General features: G+C 40.4%; 1 protein-coding gene across 1 annotated transcript in view; it reads left to right on the top strand.

Annotated features, from left to right (window-relative positions):
• Nucleotides 1-21,681, top strand: part of CRLF2 (cytokine receptor like factor 2) — a 59,860-nt gene that overhangs the window by 17,934 nt on the left and 20,245 nt on the right. Inside the window, exon 2 of the mRNA XM_036744162.1 lies at nucleotides 17,473-17,578. Coding sequence (XP_036600057.1) covers nucleotides 17,473-17,578 — 106 coding nt within the window. The remainder of the gene's footprint in view (nucleotides 1-17,472; nucleotides 17,579-21,681) is intronic.

The following is a 21,681-nucleotide window of genomic DNA, read 5'->3' as shown; positions in this document are numbered from 1 at the left end:
ATAATGTTCCATTATATAATATCTTGTCAAGTTCCATCCTTGAGGAAAATGAACTTAGTTTTTTTTTAATGCTGCTTTTCTCTTCCTGTCTTAAGAATACATTAACCTCAGATAGTATGTTTTAAATTCTTTACTTATGATGTAGTCAGAGGGAGACAAGACTTGATAGATCTTGTTCTGTGACTGACATGCTCATGTCTTGCTGTGAAGGAAATGGAGTAGACCTGTGATTTCCCTGGTACAGAAGACCCTTTTGATGGAGGAAATTGCCTCTACAAATGCAGGTCTAAACTCATTCTGAAACTTAGTGTCTTAGAGAGTTGCTTAAAGTACTGAGATATTAAGTGACTTGCTTAGCGTCATACAGCCAGTGTATGACTGAGGTAGACCAGATCAACTTGCCTTTGAGGCTGCTGCCTCTACTCTCTGGACCCATTCAAATTCAAATCCAGAGGATAAGACTTAACATTATGTTAGAGCTCACAGAGAAATTAAGATCTAGGGCGAGCTTTACACCAGAAGCCATAATTTTTTTTTGTTAAAATTAATCATTTAATCAGGGAGGGAAGAGGGGTGGGACAGCAAGAGGCATAGAATTTTGAACTCAAAATTTAAAAAAAAAGTTAAAAATGTTTTAGAATGTAATTGGGGAAAACAAAATGTTATATATTAAAAATAATCATTTTAAAAGCATTTATTATCCCCTGGCCCCCAATTAAGGAATGAAAACGAGGAAGAAAACCTTCATAATAAATAGACATAGTCCCACAAAACCAATTTTCATATTGGCTGTGCCTCAAAATACTTCTCATTTTGTATTTTAAGTGCATTACCTTGCTGGTAGGAGACAGGCAGAATGTTTCATCTCCAGTCTTCTGGATGTATGTTTTATCATTGCATTGGTCAGAGTTCTAAAGTCTTTCAAGGTTGTTTTTCTCTACGATGTTGTCCTTCTATAAGTTGTTCTATTGGTTCTAGTCAATTTACTCTTGTTCAGTTGTTTTAGTCATGTCCTACTTTTCATGACCCTGTTTAGATTTTTTTTTTTTTGGCAAAGATGCTGGAGTTGTTTGCCCTTTGTTTCTCCAGCTCATTTTACAGATGAGGAAACTGAGGCAAACAGGGTTAAGTGACTTGCCTAGGGTCACTGTTAAGTGTTTTGAGGCCAAAGTTAAGCTTAGAAAGATGACTCTGCCTGACTCCAGGCCTGACACTCTATCCACTGTGGCACCTTAGATTTACTATAGATCAGTTCAAAGAGATCTTCCCAGTTCCCTCTGAAACTATCCATTTCATCATTTTTTGTGGTATTAAATAATATAGCACTATATTAATATAACATAATTTGTTTAGCCAATTCACAATAGGGAGATAATCTTTTAGTTTCCATTTTATTTATTTATTTGTTTTTGCTTCTCCGAATACTTTTTTGTACGTAGCAGGTCTTTTCCTTCTTTTTTTGATCTCTTTGGGGCATAGGCTTTGCAGTGGTACAGTTGGGTGAAAGGGGATGTACTGTTTAGTAACTTTTTAAAAGCGTAGTTTCAAATTGTTTTTCAGAATGGCTGGACCAATTCACAATTCCACTAGCTGTGCACCCAGTGTGCTGGTTTTCCCATAGCCTCTCCAACATCTGTCATTTTCCAGAGGATAGGAATCTTCAAGGAAGAACATAAAAGGGAAAAGGAACTCAACACATTGCCCTAGTGAAAACAAGAGTAATTAGTTACATCAAATGTTGTTTTTGTTCAGCTGTTTCAGTCACGTCTGACTCTTTGTGACCCCCTTTGGGGTTGTCTTGCTAGAGATATTGGAGTGGTTTGACAAAACTGAGGCAAACAGAGTTAAGTGATTTGCTCAGGGTCTCACAACAAGGAAGTGTCTGAGGCCAGAGGTGAATTCATGAAGCTGATTCCTGACTTGAGGCCTGACACTCTATCCACTGATCCACCTAGCTGCCCTGGGAGGAACAATGTTGTTCAACAGAGCGTTAAATTTGTTTGATTGAATAGACAAATAGTTATAAAAATAATTTTCACACATATGACACTTCCTATATATATATGTGTATATATATATATATACATATATATATACATATATATATATATACACATATATATACATATATATATCTACTACTCCTTTTGCTTTATAGGGCTTATAGGCTTTAGAATGATAGGGGGCCTGTAATGTTAATGGAATATGAAGATCTTCCCCATCCATTAATAGGCCTATGTGACCTGCTTTGATCTCTGGCCCAGCTCACAGCTGGGATACATCCTGAATCACAGAGCAAACTGGGGGAGGGGAGCTTGCTTGGGGGCAGCTTGCTTGTAGGAAGGCTTTCACACCTTTTGGTACTAAGTTGATTAGACACTGAGTCATGAGGGTTGTGATACCTTCTGGCTCTGAGAAGTGTATATATACTCTGAGTTGGTATTTTGCTTTGGGGACTCACTTATGAGAAAGACCTTTTGATTTCCTAGTGGAGACTCTGAGTAGCCGTATGTTCAGACACCCCCCCCCCCTGCCCTGACTGCTCAGATGTAAATGCTCTCTTGATCCAGTGGTGTATGTAAAGTGTATAGCAATATTCCTTTGATTCAGGCAGTCAGAGCCCTGTCTGTTGATTTTTGTGCTAATTTCTCTGCTTGTATTTTCTCTGTTGGTATTTTCTCTGCCTGTATTTTCTCTGACGTTCAGGGTGCTGACGTTTCCCCGGAACAGGTGAATGTAATTAAAAGTAGGATTGTTAACCCTTTTTTGAGCAATCTTTGCTAGGAAAGTAGATCAAAGAACCTGTGCCAGCAGGCCATTCTGGGTCTGGTAGGGTGCTTGGTGTTACAAGCCTTAGAGACCATCTATTCCACCCTTCCCAACCCCATTCTCGCAACTTATTTTATAGATGGTGAAACTGAATCTAAAGAACAGAAGTGACTTGCCCAAGGTCATATAGGTAGTAACTAGCAGAGTTAGAATACAAACCTAAGCTTTCTGAATGCCACTTATAGGTCTCTTTCAATTACTCCCTGCTTCCTTTAACGCGCACACACACACACACACACACACACACACACACACACACACAAACTATATTCCGTATGATTAAACTTTACAGACAGAAAAAGAGTGGCAGCTAGGGGCGCAGAGAATAGAGCACAGGCCTTGGAGTCAGGAGGACCTGAGTTCAAATCTGGCCTCAGACACTTAACACTTACTAGCTGTGTGACCTTGGGCAAGTCACTTAACCCTTGTCTTCCTCCCTCAAAAAAAAAATCTCTCCCTCCCCCCAAAAAAAGAAAAGAAAAAAAAATAGAGAAAAAAATAAAGTCCAGGTCTTCACAATCAGGTTCAGGTTTGATCTCTGCTGTAATTATCTCATATCATTTTAAAAATGAGTTAGCTAAGGAAGAAGCTCTGCAATGTCAGTGATGTCTGGGAGTGAAAATATTGATGTCTCTGACACCATTGTGTCTCAGTAGGAGGCAATGAGGTGATACAATAGGAAGACCTGGATTCAAATCTAGCTTCAGAATTCTCTAGCTGTGTGACCCTGGGCAAGTCACTTAACCTCCGTCTGCCTCAGTTTCTTTATCTATAAAGCAGGGATAATAACCTCCAGAGGGGGTTATGAAGATAAAATGAGATGAGATCTGTGAAGTTCTTTGTAAACCTTAATGCAATCTACAAATGCTAGCTGCTATTACTAGGACCAGACTAGCCCGAAAGATGTTTACTCTCACAGGGTCTGTGGGACTGCTCATATTTCTGGGACCTAGCAAAGGAGTATTCCATCGAAGCTTTGCTCCTACGTCTGCTGCTAGTGACATAACAGAGGATCCTACCTGTCTGCAGTAATACAGTCCTACAGGAATCCCAAACTATCTTTCAAGCAGGAAGGACGGTGTTATTGAATTGTTTGCTGAATCAGGCGTGCTATTCTGTTGATACTGGAAATGCATGGCATGGTGGGAAGAGTGCTGACGCTGTAATCAAGAGGTCCTGGGTTCAAGTCTTGCCTGTGATGTGTACTACCTAAGTGACCTTCGGCAAGGCACTTAATCATTCTAAGCCACCGTTTCTTGATTTGTAAACTCAAGGTGTTGGAGTAGACATCCTTTGAAGTATTTCCCAGCTCCAAATCTATGATTCCGGCTTTTGTGTCCCATTTAAAAGTGTAAACATTTATGAAGAATTAGTAGGTTCTCCAATGGAAGGAATAAATTTAGAATGCTGCCTAACAGCTATCCACGAGGAGCTTCTTGTCCAGCATATTGTTGCTAAATGTCCTTCTTATGTATCTGAAAGATGCTGCTCCTTCCCTAAGTTCATCATCCTTTCCAAAAACATGGGTCTGTTCATTCTCCCCCAAACATGCCAGGAACATTCTTTCCTCAACCCTTGGACTCTGATTCTCCTAGCTTTCTACTCACATAAGAGGGGGTGTCCCAGTGAGACTTCCACAAAAGTTAAGTGTCTGGAGGGGTAGAAATAATCTCTTACTTATTGAAATTTTACAATACGTCCCTGCATCACTGGTTCTAGGTCACAGCTGTTTATCTTTTTGTAAGCAAACAAGATCCCCATCTTTTCCCCCTTCCCCCAGTTACTTTCTTCTTCATGTGTTTTCTTAAAAAAAAAGTCTCATTGATACCTTTTGTTTTTTACTTTACATTTATTTTGGACTGTGTCCTTCTCCCTTCCCCTACCAAGTGAGTCTTCCCTTGTCAAAAAAAAAAAGACATTAAAAAAAAATCAATTCAGGAGAACCAATTTACACAGCACCTCTTTCTGACACAGCATCCCACATTCCACATCTGTAGTTCCCTACATCTCCAATGAAAAGAGGTAAACATATTTTTCATCTCTTCCCCAGGAGCCGGTTTGACTATTATCACTGTAATGCATTCAATTTAAATTTATTCAGACATAAGATATTTTCATGATTTGGATGCGATTTCTGGTGATTACAGCAGTCCCTAGTTGGTAGTTATTGTCGGTAACTGCTGAAAAATTTTAAATGATGCCAAATAGTTGTAAATGTGACATAAGGATTTTTTTGATAATCACTTTTTTTTTTGGCTAGAGAAATATGGCATATGTAGTTCTGTGGTTTGGCATATGGCCCACAAAGTTTCTGAGGTAACTGTATGACTTTGATTTAAAATGCCCTATAGTGTTTGGCTATTGATTTCCATAGTGATCACAAGCTTATTGTGGTGTCTAATAGATATTTCTACAAGTCAATACTTAAGGGACCCTTCCTAATTTTGAAGGAAATTTTCAGTATTCAAATAATGCCTGTCATATGTCTTGGTTCTACAGTGTGCAAATTTATCCATCTCCAAAATGCTACAGGGACCATTTTTTTTATCATTTCCTGCAGTGTTTGTGTTCTGAGAAAAAGATCTTTAGAGTATATCAAACAATTAAAAAAATACCCAGAATTTTACAATTCACAGAATTAATCAGCATCAGAGATGCTATTGATATTAATTTCCTGTCCTGCAACTATACTTTCTTTGAATCTCTGGTTGTCATGGTGCCTGGAAAATGAAGCTTTTTACCAGAGATTGAAATAAATGGAGGCAAATGGGACCTAGAGTGCCCCAGAAGTGAATAATGCTATAGATTCTTGCCAAGGTTCATAAGCTCCTAACTTTCTTAACCTAGATGACTCCTGGTTTCTTTTTGTTTGGTCACAAAGCAGAAGAAAGACTCTAAAATCTATTCTAATGTATCCCTAAGGTAGAGATTCCCAACTCAAATGTGGCTGCAATTATGTCATGGTATATTGTAGACACAGAATTGTCACGGGATTCTCTAGCCTTTTCTGGCCAAAATTAAACTTCATTTACTTTAATTTTTTACCTTAAAAATGTGCCATAGAGCATTCTTTGTTTTTGTTGTTAAATCATTTTTCAGTTGTGTCTGACTCTCCATGACCCCACTTGGGGTTTTCTTGGCAGAGATACTGGAACGGTTTGCCATTGCCTTCTCCAGCTCATTTTACAGATGAGGAGCTCAGGCAAACAAAGTTAAGTGACTTGCCCAGCATCACACAGCTAGTAAGTGTATGAGGCCAGATTTGAACTCAGGGAGATGAGTCTTCTTGACTCTAGGCTCAGCCCTCTATCTACTGGGACACCTAGCTGCCCATTCTTTGTATATGGAGTCTATATGTATTTTTTCTTTGAAAGGTGAAGGTATGGGTTGTTGTAGCACCAATGCGATACCCACAGTGAATGGTATGAATATGCTGGCATAGCTATGAATTGCTAAATATAACAGACTCTTTCCATTGAAGGCGAAATCAAAACATTTATTCAAACACCAGAAAGCCAAATCCATCATAGCAGCAAAGAAATCTATACAGATTATCAATACAGGGGTCACCAACATCCCCAAGCCTTTCCTCTGTTAGCATTCCCAGAAACAAGGGCAAAATCACTCCCTCTCTCACTCAGGCTCGCTGCTGCCCTGCTCCCCCCCCCCCCCCAGCCCTGACTGCTCTGTCTCATTCCCTCACAGCTCTGCTCCACCCCTTCCTACTTCACCCATTCAGCATGCTCCTCCCACCATAGGCTCATGTGACTCAGACTTCCATGTAACTGAGACAGGTCACATGGGCTCATTAATGGACGGGAAGATCTACAAATTGTATAACCATTACAGTATTATGAAATTTCAGAAATGATTTGAGTGTTGCAAACTCCCCAAACTTCAAAATTCATGCCCTAAGAAACTCACCAAATCAATAGCCCTAGGGGTCTATGTCTAAATATTGGCTGTGAAACTGCTGATTTCAGAAAGGATTCTCCCTGTCTCTCTCCCTACCAACTTTGTTAATTCCAAAATTAACAGTTTCCCTTGAATCAAATCAACAACTGCTTACTGAGAATCTGCTTGATGTAGAGCCCTGTACTATCTTTTGGGGGAGGTATCAAATCTCAGACACAGTCCCTACCTAAGTCTAGTCAACTGCTAAGCAGAATATGATTAATATCCAAATGAGTGCTACAGATGTCATGCACTCTATGAATTCAGAAGAGAGGGAATGATATTTTAAGAATAGCTATGAAAGGTTTCATGAGGAGGTAGGTAGTCATAGAAAATAGGTTGGATTTGGAATCATGGGCATGTACTCCTAGGCATATTGATTTAGGGCTTGAGAACATCTACCTCTTTATTTACAGATATGGAAACTGAGGCCCAGAGTCAGTGGTCAAGTGACTTGCCAGTTTTCATAAAGGTAGGCAGTAAGTGGCAGAACTAGGATTCAAACCCAAGTCCTCCCACTCAAAATCCCATCTATTTCCCCGTACCATACATCCTTTCAGTAAAGAGAAGGAAGACAGGGCAACGGTATGAGCAAAAACTCTTTTTTTAAATTAAAAAAAAAATTTTTTTACTAAACTACATTTTATGCCCTTCAACAGACTTTAAAAATTTCCCCTAGTGAAAAGGCAAGGCATGGAACCCCTAGTTCCCTTTGTTTTGAGAAAATGAGGAAGTGAAAACTTTTTTTTGCAATGTATAAAAGCTCTGTCCCACCCCCTCTCATACCGCCAAAGTAGTTGAATACATCCTAAATCATTTTGCAGCTTGCCAAGCTTAAGTAATTCTTGCCAACACCATCTAATGGCAAGAATTTAGTGTGTACATAATGCAGAAAAGCAAACCAATACAGTCCTAAGTTACTCAGTTCCTTTTAAAGAAAGGAAGCAGAATGATAAAAAGAAACCTGACAGATTTATGTATCTGGCTTTACCACTGACACTTTATGTGTGTGAGTCCTTTAACTACACAATGTTTTAAAACTTTGGTCAGAAAATGGGGATGTCAGTTCTTATCACAAGGCTTTTTTATAGGCAGATCCAAAGAAGGTTGATGACAACATTCACCAAGAACAAAGCTGTGATCCTCACATGATATGACAGCCAATAGAGGGTGCTCATGCTAACTGATAGATTGATTCCACCCCTGGCAGGTGGGAACTCTTTATTCAGTCAGACATCTCCTATCTTACATCTGTAATTGAAAAAAAAAAAGTAGTTCAGGCAAGTGGTGGTAGTCATATGTAAAAGGCATCTGTTGATTGATGTCATTGAATGAGAGAATCATAGGATTTATGAGCTGGAAGGGACTTTGAGGCAACCTTAGGCTAAGAAAGGTGAATGCTTTGCCTAATGAGACCAAGCAGAGTTACTTAGATTGACTCCAAGTCCAGTGTTCATTCTAGTGTACATATTGTCCTCTCAGCACACATAAAATAGGACCCTCCAACTCAAGAAAAGAATTATTTAATTAAGGAAACAAGATATAGACAAACTTCCCAAAAACTACTCAAGTTCAAGGCATATTTGGGATCAGCATCCACTCTAAAGTCTAACTCCTCCAGCATTTCTTTTGATAAACCAACCACAGAACACACTAGCTTTTTTTTTTTTAAAAGACACTTCATTAAGCCACACAACAAAATAAATGACAAGGGAGTTTCTTCCTATGCAGACAAGTATATAATTTCTCATATATTTCTAGTATATTCCCAGGAACATATGTGGGGAATAACCACAGAAGAAGGCAAATGCGTCAGGAACATGGGTGATTTATTCTTGCAGGGCCACATCCCAGCTAGAATCTACTTCTGCTCCAAATACAACTACTTTCTCTTCAGAGCCACTGAGGATTATCTGCTTGTCTGATGGATGCTATCAAGTCTCAATGTACTTCCTCCACTGTTACACTGCCCTGACGGGGTCCTCTGCTGCTACTTGATGGTCTTCTGCTGAGTTGCAGAGGCTATATATCCTTTTCCCCACAGATCAGTGTCTTGGCTCTTTTTTTACCCCTTAAGCCTATAGGACCATGCAGACTCTTTCTTAGACTCAGACTCCTTGCCATACATAGCCCTGACAGCAAAAGCCAGCAGAAGTCCAAAGGCTTAGAGTAGGTCTATCATTTACACTGGATCTGCCTTATGTTTCTATTCCTTAAATTAGATAAGTATTTGAATTAAGTGAGAAATTTCCTTGTAGTTTCTTTCGGCTCCCATCATGTCAGTTGTGGACCATGTGACTCTTACTGGGACCTTTAGTGTGGTGGCAGCTTTTGTCAGACTTTTCTGCCAGTAACGAAGCCACTGACTTTCTTACAAAGATATGGAATGATTATTGAGCAGTGCCAAATGAGTATGAAAGAACATAACAAAGTTCTAATAGCTAAATGACAAATAACTTATACCATTGGCAATTAAAATTTGTTGTTCAGAGCAAAGTGGATCACAATATCCCTATGACAGAGTCAAATGGCATATGGACATTGATATTATTGGGTAGAGATAGGAGGGGATGGAGCCCTTCATAAATGGGAGACCAAGGAAACTTCTGGAACATAGGAGTGTTCTACTTAGCTGCTAATGATGCTCCACATTTCTCACATCTGTCTTCTTCTCTCCATTTATAGTGCTACGTTCTCAGTTCAGGCCCTTTAACAGCAAGCACCCTGGCACACCCAAGATAGCCTGCTAGCAGAGGTTCTTTGATCTACTTTTCTAAAGGAAAGCAACTTTTAAGGGGTCAACGATCTTACTTTAATTATATTCACTAGTTAAGGAGAAAGGTCAGCACCCTGAACGTGGAGACACTACAATAGAGAAATCAGCACAAAGATCAACAGACAGGGCTCCAACTTCTGAACAAAGCAATATTGCTATACACTTTACGTGCATTACTGGATTGAGAGAGTGTTTACATCTGAGTAGTTGGGGGGCTCTGAACAAACCAGTATTTGGAGTCTTGACCAGGAAATCAAAAGGTCCTTCTCATGAGTGAACCACCAAAGCAAAATACCAGCCTCAGGATATATATACACTCTTGGCTAATAGGCTCAGAGCCAGAAGGCATCACAACCCTTGTGACTCAGTGCCTAATTAGCTTAGTACCAAAAGGTGTGAATGCCTTCTTACAAGCAAGCCTCCCCCTAAGCAAGCTCCTCCTTAGGCAAGTTCCTCCCCCAATGGGCTCTATGTGATGCAGGATGTATCACAACTGTGATTGAACACATGTGGTCACATAAGCCTATTAATGGATGGGGAAGATCTTCCTATTCCTATTCCATTAACATTACAGGCCATCATCACTGGTCTCTCAAATTATTGAAAAAGTCTCCCTCTTTCAAGTTTTGCTTTTCTTTAATCCATTAATCAAGCAAGCAAGAAAACCAATGAAAAAGCATTTATTAAGGATCTTACCAGGTACTGTGCTAGGCACTGGGGAATACAAAGAGCAAAAGGAGACAATCATTGCCTTTAAGCAACAGTTTCAAATGGAGAGAAAATGGAAAACATGAACAGATCTAGGCATATGGAAAACACATACAAAAGAGATATAAGGGAACTTTGGGGATAAGATAGTAACAGCTAGGGAGTCGAGAAAAGGTTTCATGAAGAAGGCATTATTTGAGCTGAGTTGAAAAGCAAGTCAGAAATTCCAAGAATCAGAGATGAGAAGGGAAAAAGTGAATTCATAGGATTACAGGATCATAAATTTGTAACTGGAAAGGACTTCAGAAAGATCATCTAAGCCAGGGGTGGGGAACCTGTGGCCTTGAGACCACATGTGGCCCTCTAAGTCCTCAAGTGCAACCCTTAGATTGAATCCAAACTTCCCAGAGCAAGGTGATTTGCTTTGTGAAGTTTGGATTCAGTCAAAGGGCCTCACTTGAGGACTTAGAGGGCCACACATGACCTCAAATTCTCCACCCCTGAATCTAACCCCCTTATTTTGTTGTTATGATTGTTTAGTCCTTTCAATCGTATCTGACTCTTTGTGACCCCCATTTAGGGTTTTCTTGGCAAAGATACTAGAGTAGTTTATCATTTGCTTCTCCAGCTCATTTTACAGATGAAGAAACTGAAGCAAAAGGGTTAAGTGACTTACTCAGGGTTGCACAGCTAGTGAGTGTTTGAGGCCAGATGTGACCCGAGGAAGATGAGTCTTCCTGACTTCAGGCCCGGCACACTACCCACTGCACTACCTAGCTGCTCCAGCTCCCCTTGTTTAAATGACTTTCCCAAAATCACGTGGGGAGTAATAATCAGGATTTGAAACCAGGACCTCTGATGCCAGAATCAGCCTGCTTTCTACTAGTCAGCCCAACATGGAGGACTTCCAGTGCCAATGTACAGGGGCAAAATCGAGTCTACACACCGGCCAAAATTTCTGGGTTCTCCAAATGCCCATAACAGAATTTGTAAGGGAGAGTTGAGTGTCATTCATTTGCAAATGAGAAAACAGATCTGCATAAGTGTAGTGATTTGCCCCAAATCACTCAGGTAGTAAGTGGTACAATGGGGTCTCAAACTCAGGTTCTCTGAATCTAAATCCAGTGCTCTTTTTACCATACCATGGAACCATTTAAGGGGTTACTTTTTAAATATTCTAGCCACAACAACGAACATTAGGGATCCATTTGAACAGAGCAGAGGTAGAAGTGGAGAAAAGGAAAGATAAAAGAAAGAGACCATGAGAGGATATAGATAAAACTTCATGAAAGTGAGAGCATGAGAAAAGAACCAGTAGGGACAAATCAGGGGCAGGGGAGTGAGAAGATTAATGTTAGCAAAGGCAGGTCTTTAGTTATATCAGAGAAGGGCTACCACTGCTCCTTGAAGTATTGGTATGAGCAGCAAGAGTAGGGGCGATTTTGGATTAAAAGATAAGAATCTGCCTCTTTTTTGGTTCTCAACCATCTTTCTTTCCTGATCCTCTTTATTCTGCTCTCTGTGGCACTTTACCAGCTGAATGCATGGGGTGTTCAGGGAGGACTAGCACCTCTGGTGTGAGGGTGTGCAGAGCCTGTTTCAGGGCTGCTCATCTACCCTTGGTGTCCACCTTCACCCAATTTTTACCTGTGGCTCCAAGAAACTCTAACATGTGCAGTGGCCATCTTAGCAGGTGGCTAACCAGGTTGAGGGTAACTGAGAAGCCTCAAACCCGTCGGTGGGTTAGGAAGGGTGTCTACCTCAAACATAGGAAGACCTCCCCTGTCACAATGAGTAGATGAGAACAACCAGTTCCGGCAGCTGTGAAGGCAGCTGAAGCAGGTGCTCAGAGCTTGGTCAGACAGGGAAGATGCCAACGTCATCACTACATCCCAGGCCATCACCAGTCATCTTGACTTGGGTCTTGCCACTGAACTTCGATGATTCTGTATATCACCAATGGAATACCCACAGCGGCTGCTAGGAATGTGCAGGTGAATTCTCAGGTTTGAATCGCAAGATATAACAGACTGACTTCATTGAAGGCAAAACCAGAATGTTTATTCAAACACTAGAAAGCCACGTCCATCATAGAAACAAAGAAATCCATCATAGTAACCAAGAAGTCTATACACATTATCAGTGCAGGAGGTTCCCAAGCCTTCCTTCTGTTAGGGCCTTCCCACAAATGAACTCCCATAAGCAAAATCACTCCCTCTCTCACTCACACTAGTTCCTCTGCCTGCTCTCTCTTTCCCAACTCTGACTGCTCTGTCTCCTGCTCCACCCCTTCCTGCTCCACCCATTCAGCAAGCTCCTCCCATCACAGGCTCATGTGACTCAGGCTTCCATGTGGCCCAGGCAGGTCACATGGGTTTATTAATGGATGGGAAAGATCTTCCCATTTTCATTAACATTACACTATGAGAGAGAGTGAGGCCAATGACTTTCTGCAGATCTGCCCCAAATTCAGTACATGTGTAAGTCATCACATCTCACTTCTCTTTGAAAATGAAGGACAAACAACAACCAGTTGAAAACATACCAAGGAAATAGTCTTCAAACTGATTAAGAAACCTGAATTCTGTGATTAGAGGCCAATACAATATTCACAAAACAAAAATTATAGCAAGATTGGATTGTTTTTTCCATTTTTGCTTCTTTGCTAAAATCTAAGGTTTTTTTTTTTTTTCTTGCTTTAGGATAGTAGAAGTCAGTTTGGATATATTAATTCTCCTCTGTAAAATGGTTCTATCCTATCAGGGTAGTGGATAGAATACTGGACTTGGAGTCAGAACACTTGAATTCAAATCCCACCTCAAATACTTACTCATTGTATAACCCTGGGCAAGTTGCAACTTTCCTCAGTCTCAGTTTCTTCATCACTAAAATGGGAGAATAATAGCACCTAGGCTTTTTGCAAGAATAAAATAAAAAATGTAAAGAGTTTCACAAACCTTAAAGCACAACATAAATTTTATTGTTATTATTATTAATCTTATTTAATTCCCAGGACTTGCCAGTTCAAATTCTATACTTCAGCAAGGTTCATTTTTTGTACCATTTGCTGAAACAAAATTCATTCGTTTATACTTCCTTGACTTTATTCATGTAGCTGTGTGCCTAGAATTCTCTCTCCATGACCTTTTGACAACAGCAACGTTCCCTATTTTTCAAGATCTAGCTCAATTAAGGGGTTGAAGAAGGTACATTGTTCAGATCCCAGAAGCTCTGATCCAATGTAGATCTCTATCTCCTTTCAAACCTGATTACCTTTATTGTATGCCCAAGATGTGCTGGTAAATATTTAATAATCAACCCTCCAAAAAAAAGTCTATTCATGACACACTTCAAATTTAATCTGCACACTTTTTTTATTACTTTCTTTTTTTTTTTTTATTTTATTATTTTTTATTTTTTTTTAAATGCAATTTATTTATTTAACATATTTGGTTTTCAGCATTGATTTTCACAACAGTTTGAATTACAAATTTTCTCCCCATTTCTGCCCTCCCCCCCCACTCCAAGATGGCGTATATTCTGGTTGCTCTGTTCCCCAGTCAGCCCTCCCCTCTATCACCCCCCTCCCCTCTCATCCCCTTTTCCCTTCCTTTCTTGTAGGGCAAGATAAATTTCTACGCCCCATTGCCTGTGTATCTTATTTTTTAGTTGCATACAAAAAGTTTTTTTGTTTTTGAACAACTGTTTTTAAAACTTTGAGTTCCAAATTCCCTTCCCACCCACCCTCCCTAAGAAGTTGAGCAATTCAACCTAGGCCACACATGTATTATTATGTATAACCCTTCCACAATATTCATGTTGTGAAAGGCTAACTACATTTTGCTCCTTCCCAACCCATCCCGCTTTATTGAATTTTCTTCCTTGACCCTGTCCCCTTTCCAAAGTGTTTGTTTTGATTACCTCCACCCCCATCTGCCCTCCACTCCATCATCCCCCTGCCTTTTATTTTTTTTTTATCTTCCTCCCTCTTCTTTCCTGTGGGGTAAGATACCCAACTGAGTATGTATGATATTCCCCCTCAGGCCAAATCTGATGAGAGCAAGGTTCACTCATTCCCCCCTCACCTGCCCACTCCCCTCCTCTCCTAGAACTGCTTCCTCTTGCCACCTTTATGGGAGATACTCCACCCCATTCTATCTCTCCCTATCTCCCTCTCTCAGTAAGTTACTCTCTCATCCCTTAATTTCATTTTATTTCTTTTAGCTATCTTCCCTTCATCCTCAACTCACCCTGTGTCTGCTCTCTTTCTTTTACATATATATATATACACATACATACACATACATACATATACACATAGATACATGCATACATACACATTCACTTATATATATATATACATAAACATATATATATGCATATTCCCTTCACCTACCCTAATACTGAGGTCTCATGAATCATACTCATCATCTTTCCATGTAGGAATGTAAACAAAACAGTTCAACTTTAGTAAGTCCCTTGCAATTTCCGTTTCTTGATTACCTTTTCATGCTTCTCTTGATTCTTGTGTTTGAAAGTCAAATTTTCTATTCAGTTCTGGTCTTTTCACTGAGAAAGCTTGAAAGTCCTCCATTTTATTGAAAATCCATATTTTGCCTTGGAACATGATACTCAGTTTTGCTGGGTAGGTGATTCTAGGTTTTAATCCTAGCTCCATTGACCTCCGGAATATCGCATTCCAAGCCCTTCGATCTCTTAATGTAGAAGCTGCCAGATCTTGGGTTATTCTGATTGGGTTTCCACAATATTCAAATTGTTTCTTTCTGGCTGCTTGCAGTATTTTCTCCTTGATCTGGGAGCTCTGGAATTTGGTGACAATATTCCTAGGAGATTTCTTTTTGGGATCTATTTGCGGAGGCGATCGATGGATTCTTTCAATTTCTATTTTGCCCTGTGGCTCTAGAATATCAGGGCAGTTCTCCTTGATAATTTCCTGAAAGATGGTATCTAGGCTCTTTTTTTGATCATGGCTTTCAGGTAGTCCAATAATTTTTAAATTATCTCTCCTGGATCTATTTTCCAGGTCAGTGGTTTTTCCAAGGAGATATTTCACATTGTCTTCCATTTTTTCATTCCTCTGGTTCTGTTTTATAATATCCTGATTTCTCATAAGGTCACTAGCTTCCACTTGCTCCAATCTAATTTTTAAAGTAGTATTTTCTTCAGTGGTCTTTTGGACCTCCTTTTCCATTTGGCTAATTCTGCCTTTCAAGGAATTCTTCTCCTCATTGGCTTTTTGGAGCTCTTTTGCCATTTGAGTTAGTCTATTTTTTAAGGTGTTGTTTTCTTCAGTGTATTTTTCAGTATTTTTTTTGGGTCTCCTTTAGCAAGTCATTGACTTGTTTTTCATGGTTTTCTCGCATCCTTCTTATTTCTCTTCCCAATTTTTCCTCTACTTCTCTAACTTGCTTTTCCAAATCCTTTTTGAGTTCTTCTATGGCCTGGAGCCAGTTCATGTTTTTCTTGGAGGCTTTGGTTGTAGGCTCTATGACTTTGTTGTCTTCTTTAGGCTGTATGTTTTGGTCTTTGTCACCAAAGAAAGAATCCAAAGTCTGAGACTGAATCTGGGTGCGTTTTCGCTGCCTGGCCATATTCCCAACCAACTAACTTGACCCTTGAGTTTTTCAGTGGGGTATGACTGCTTGTAGATTACAGAGTTCTATGTTCTACGTTTGGGGGGGAGGTGCCAGCTCTGTCAGAGCCGCACTCCTCCTTCCCCAAGGACCCCCAGTCCAGACTGGGCTTAGATCTTCAGCAGGCTGTTGCACTCCTGCTCTGATCTGCCACTTAATTCCTCCCACCAGGTGGGCCTGGAGCCGGAAGTAACAACAGCTGTAGCTGCCCCACCTCTGCTGCCCCCGGGGCTGGAAGCCGAACCGCGAACTCCTTCCACTCCCGCAGCTTTTCCCACTAACCTTCTCCGCAGTCTTTGGTGTTTGTGGGTCGAGGGGTCTGGTAACTGCTCACGTATTCAGGGCGCTAGGGCCCCCTCCGCCCGGCCTCTGGTCTGGATCGTCCACGCCGCTCAGGCTGGGCTCTGCTCCACTCTGTTCCCAGCTCCCAGCTCCCAGCTCCCAGCTCCCAGCTCCCAGCTCCCAGCTCCGTGTGGAATAGAGCTCACCCAGAGACCATCCGGGCTGTCCTGGGCTGGAGCCCTGCTTCCCTCTGCTGTTCTGTGGGTTCTGCCGTTCTAGAATTGGTTCAGAGCCGTTTTTATAGGTTTTTGGAGGGACTCGGGTACGGAGCTCACTCTAGTCCGTGCTTACCAGCTGCCATCTTGGCTCCGCCCCCCTATTACTTTCTTAAGTCTAGATAATCAATAAAAGAATAATTCAAGCCTTGATTTGTAGCATTTACCTATTTACAAAGTACAAAGATTACTCTGAAAATTTGATTGGCTCTTGAGAGCGAAGAGCTGGCTCCAGCACTCCTCTGCATGTGCTACTCTTTTGACACTTAGCCTATCCTGTACTATTTCACTTTTTGTAGGTGTTTGTGCTTCTTCTATTACATTGTAAGCCCTTTGTGGGCAAGGGCCACATCCTATACCTCTAGCTCTCTGCAGGGCACATGGTAAATACTGAGTAAGTATCTGTTTGTCTGATAGCTCGTTATTGCCTTCTACAAACTCTTGTGAGGAAAGCAGTTCCAACTATGGATATACTGTTTAAAGTAGTTTGTCTCTTTCTTTTGCCCAATATATTCCCATTTCATGAATGTTTGTTTGCCCTGGAAGTTCCTCATGCTTGTTATGAACTCCCTCATCATTTCTGTCTCTTAGAATCTGGGATTTCCTTTAAGACTCTACTCCATATTACCTTCTACTGAGACTCTTTCCTGGCTTTGCCCCCCTCCCCCATCTCCAGGTTCTAGTGTTCTACCTCCCCAATACCTTGTAATCATTTAGCATGTTCTCTCTCACCCTTACTCTCTCCATCTCCTTCCCTCCTTTTCTTCTCTTCTGTTCTCTTCTCTCTCTGTATATATATAGATGTATAGTCTCCCACATTAGAAGCAAGCTCCTCCAGAGCAGGGGCTGTTTAACTTTTGCCCTTGTATCTAACACTGAACACAGTGCCTAGTATATAGCAGGCATTTAATAAATAGTTATTGATTGATTAAGGTCAAGGATTAAAAAATATCTTGCCATGACTCTTTATTTACTAGCCTATTTCTCTCCTTAGGAGCCAACGTGAGCATACAGATCATCAACTTCAATTTTGAAAGGACACATGTTAAGTGGAATGTCAGTGAATATTTGGCTGAGAAGAATTTAACTTTCCTTTATGGGTAAGTATTTATGAAGAAAATCCTCAATACAATGGAAAATGAATCACATATGTTCTTCTGGAACATCTTCCTCATATGGGGAGTAAGGAGAACGCCAGAGGAAGATGGCATCCTATTTAAATCTCTATCTTTCAGAGCTCAGTTTCATCCTTGGTTCACACTTACAACCATATTTATCTAAGCCTTTTCATGAGTCAGAAGCTTAACCACTTAAGCTCTTATGCTAGTTTTTTCCAAACATTTATTCACACCATGGAGACTGGTGAGTTTAGCGGATGGAGCAGCTGATCCTATGGACATTTCTGACATTTTTTTCCCCTACTGTTTGATAAGGTCAAGGATAGGAGTTGTACCTGTGATTCCATTAGTATTGGGAATTTCCTGGTATAATGGCAGCTAGATAGATGGCTTAGTGGACAGAGCTCTGGGCCTGGAGTTAGGAAGAGCTGAGTTCAAATCTGACATCTGATACTCACTAGCTGTGTGACCCTGGGCAAGTCACTTAACCTCTATTTCCATTAATCTACTGGAGAAGGAAATGGCAAACCACTCCAGTATCTTTGGCAAGAAAATCTGAGGGACAGTATTGGTGTGTTATGATCCATAAGGCCATGGAGAGGAGGACATGACTGAACAACAACAAAGGAAATTTCTACCTGTAACTCAGAGTTACAGTCAGAATTTTCCAGAGCACTGAGAAGGTAGGTGACTTCCCCAGCGTCACATTTCCGGTATATGTTTAAGACAAAATTTGAACTCAGGACCTCTTGGCCAAAAGCTTAACTTTCTATTCATTACACCATTCTGCCTTTCTGGTACTAATATAGTCTTCATTATGAAGTCATTTCTAGACTACAGGAAAAACATGTAGTAATAGGCACTCACAGTTTAATGTAGGTGAAAGGACTTGTAAGCTATAAGGCAGAGACGTCAAATTCCTGACTGAGAGTGGGCCATAAAACCGTCAAGTGCCTGACCCAGGTTAAAATGTAATTGGGAAATGTTTAACAGAATACATAAAAAATATAATACAATGTAGATAATGTTAATTGGTCATTTTTAAAGTCAATATGATTCAGGGATCCATTTATATTTGAGTTCAACACCATTGTAAAGGGCTACGCAAACGAAAGATATTAGTATTATCATTACTGTTATTTTTTCTCCTACTGCTACCACCACCACCACCACCACCACTACTACTACTACTACTACTACTGCTACCACTACCACCACTACCACCACTACTACTACTACTGCTTCTTCTTCTTCTTCTTCTTCTTCTTCTTCTTCTTCTTCTTCTTCTTCTTCTTCTTCTTCTTCTACTCCTTCTTCTCCTTCTTCTCCTTCTTCTTCCTAATAAGTCAGTCATCAAGCTTCAAGCTTTTATTGAGGACCTACTATGTGCCAGGCATGGTGCTAAGCACTAGGGATACCAAAAAGGTGACGCACAAACAGAAAGTCCTGGTGCTCAGCAGCTCACAGTCTATTGGGGGAAATAACGTGCAAACAACGATGTACAAGCAAGATATAAACAGGATAAATTGGAGATAATCATCTAAGGCAAGACACTAGTTGTAAAGGGATAAGACGTCTTAGAGAAAGTGATTATTTTAGCTGGAACTTGAAGGAAATGAGGGAAACTAGGAGATGGAGAGGAGGAGGGAGAGTATTACAAGCATGGGAGACAGCCAATGAAAAGGCTTGGTGTCAAGAGTGGAGTGTTGTGTGTGAGGACCAGCAAGGGAGTCAGCATCATCGGATCTCTGAGTAAGAGGGTGTAACAACAATGTTGCTACTTGCTGCTACCGTGGCTGTGTAAGACCAATAACACCAGCACACAGAAGGGCTGCTAGCGTAGGTTCTTTGATCTGCTTTTCTAAATAAAGCAACTTTAAGGGGTTTACAATCTCACTTTAATTAAACATACATATATCATTCACTTAGTTCAGGGGAAAAAGTCAGTACCCTGAACGTCAGAGAAAACACAAACAGAAATTATAGGCAGAAATTATATAAACAGAGCAAATAACACAAATCAGCAGAAAGGCTTCTAGCTCTCTGTCCAAGACATTACACACATAGTTACCAGAGAGAGAAGCACCAGCATCAGGGTTGTGTCTGGTCAAATCACACGACACTCTTCCAGTGAGTAAGCCCCAAGCAAAACGCTAAGGGTCATAGGGTGTCACAACCATGAGTCTCAAACCCATGTGTCCTAAGCCTTCCCATGACTTAAGCAGGTCATCGAAGACTCCCAATTCGATAAAAGACTCTTGATTGAAACAAAGGCAATACTCAAAGACACTTGATTGCCTTAGTGCTGAGAAGCATTCCAAAACAAAAGACAACAAAAAAGTCCCACACCACTTGCCATTATAGAGGGGTAAGGAGGAGCAAGGTGTAAGGATACAGCAAAGGCAGAAGGGGCCCTGATTATGAAGGGCTTTAGAATTCCAAACAAATGTTTTTATATTTGATCCTGGAGATGATAGGGAGAAACTGGAGTTTATTGAATAGGGTAGTGACACGGCCAGAACTGTACTTTAGAAATATCAGTTTGATAGCTGTGTGGAAGATGCACTGGAATTGGACAAAACAAGGGTATCACAGGAGTCTAAGGTTGAGGTGATGAGGTCCTTCTAGGCTGCTCGTTATATGCATGGAGGGAAAAGCACATAAATTAGAGATTTTAAGGTAGAAATACTCAGACTCAGCAACAGATTGATGTGTGGAGTGAGAGAGAGAGAGAAGTCAAGGATGACACCGAGGTTGTGAGCCTGGGTGACTTGGGCGATGGTGGGGTTCCCACAGTAATAGGAAAGTTGGGAACAGGTGAAAGGTTGGGGATGCTGGTGGCAGAGATAAAGTTCAGTTTTGTACATGTCGAGTTTACAGTTACTATGGGACATCCAGTTTGAGATGTACTATAGCTTGTTTCTCCAGCGTAGTAGTTATCATACTTATTTTTTCTCAAGCAAAAGATTCTCAATATGTGACATATTGGAAAGACAGTCTGGCCTTGCAGTCAGGAAGGAGGTGGGGTTTGGAATATACATTTATATAGTACCTGTCATCTTCCAGGCACTATGCTAAGTGCTCTATCAATATTATCTCATTTGAACCCAAGAAGACCTGGGTTCAAGTCCTGCCTTTGACATGTACTACCTATATGACTCTGGGTAAGTCATAACATCTCAGTACTTCCTGATGATTCCTTTAGATCATAAGTCGCAGAAACATTACCATTCTGCACCAGGGGTGAGAGCTTGCAAACTAGAAATTTCCTACATTAAAGAAACTTACAGCTCCACCAAAAAAAAAATTAAGTGTACATTGTGATTCATGACTTACAAAATCCTTACATACTAACAGTGTTTTGAGGCAAGTAGTGTAAGTATCACTATGTCTGTCTTACAAATAAGGCAAACTGACTTACCCATGATGATACAATTCATAGTACTGGATTAAGGAATAAGCTAAGTCCCCTGATTCCCAATCCAGCACTCCTTTCACTATTCTGCCTTGATAGACCTATATTTTTTCTTTGGATTCAGCATTATGTAAGAGCTGGAAATCAGAGGGATGACCATCAATTGGGGAATGGCTAAACAAATTGTGGTATATGATTCTAATAGAATGTTATCGTGCCATAAGAAATGACAAGCAGGATGATTTCAGAAAAAGCCCCAGAAAAACTCACATGAACTAATGCATAGTGAAGTGAACAAAAGGAGAATGCTGTGCATGGTAACAGCAATACTGTAAGACAAAGAACTGTGAATGTTTTAGCTATTCTCAGCAGTACAATGATACAAGACAATCCCAAAGGATTAATGATGAAGCATAACATCTGCCTTCAGAGGAAGAACTGATGTTATTTGAATACAGACCAAAGCATGCTATTTTTCACTTTCTTTCATTTTTTTCTTTAATTTAAGTCTTATACAAAGTGCTTAATATGGAAGTGTTTTACATAATTCCACATGATTAACCTATACCTGACTGCTTACTGTCTTGGGGGGTGAGGGATTGGAGGTAAGGAACTCAATTTGGAACTCAAAACTTCAAATAAAAATGTTTACACAAGGAATTCAGCATTA

This window comes from Trichosurus vulpecula, chromosome 2 (assembly GCF_011100635.1).
Source record: "Trichosurus vulpecula isolate mTriVul1 chromosome 2, mTriVul1.pri, whole genome shotgun sequence".
NCBI classification, from domain to species: domain Eukaryota; kingdom Metazoa; phylum Chordata; class Mammalia; order Diprotodontia; family Phalangeridae; genus Trichosurus; species Trichosurus vulpecula.
Note: the sequence above shows the minus strand (reverse complement) of the source record. Positions and strands in the feature narration are given on the sequence as shown.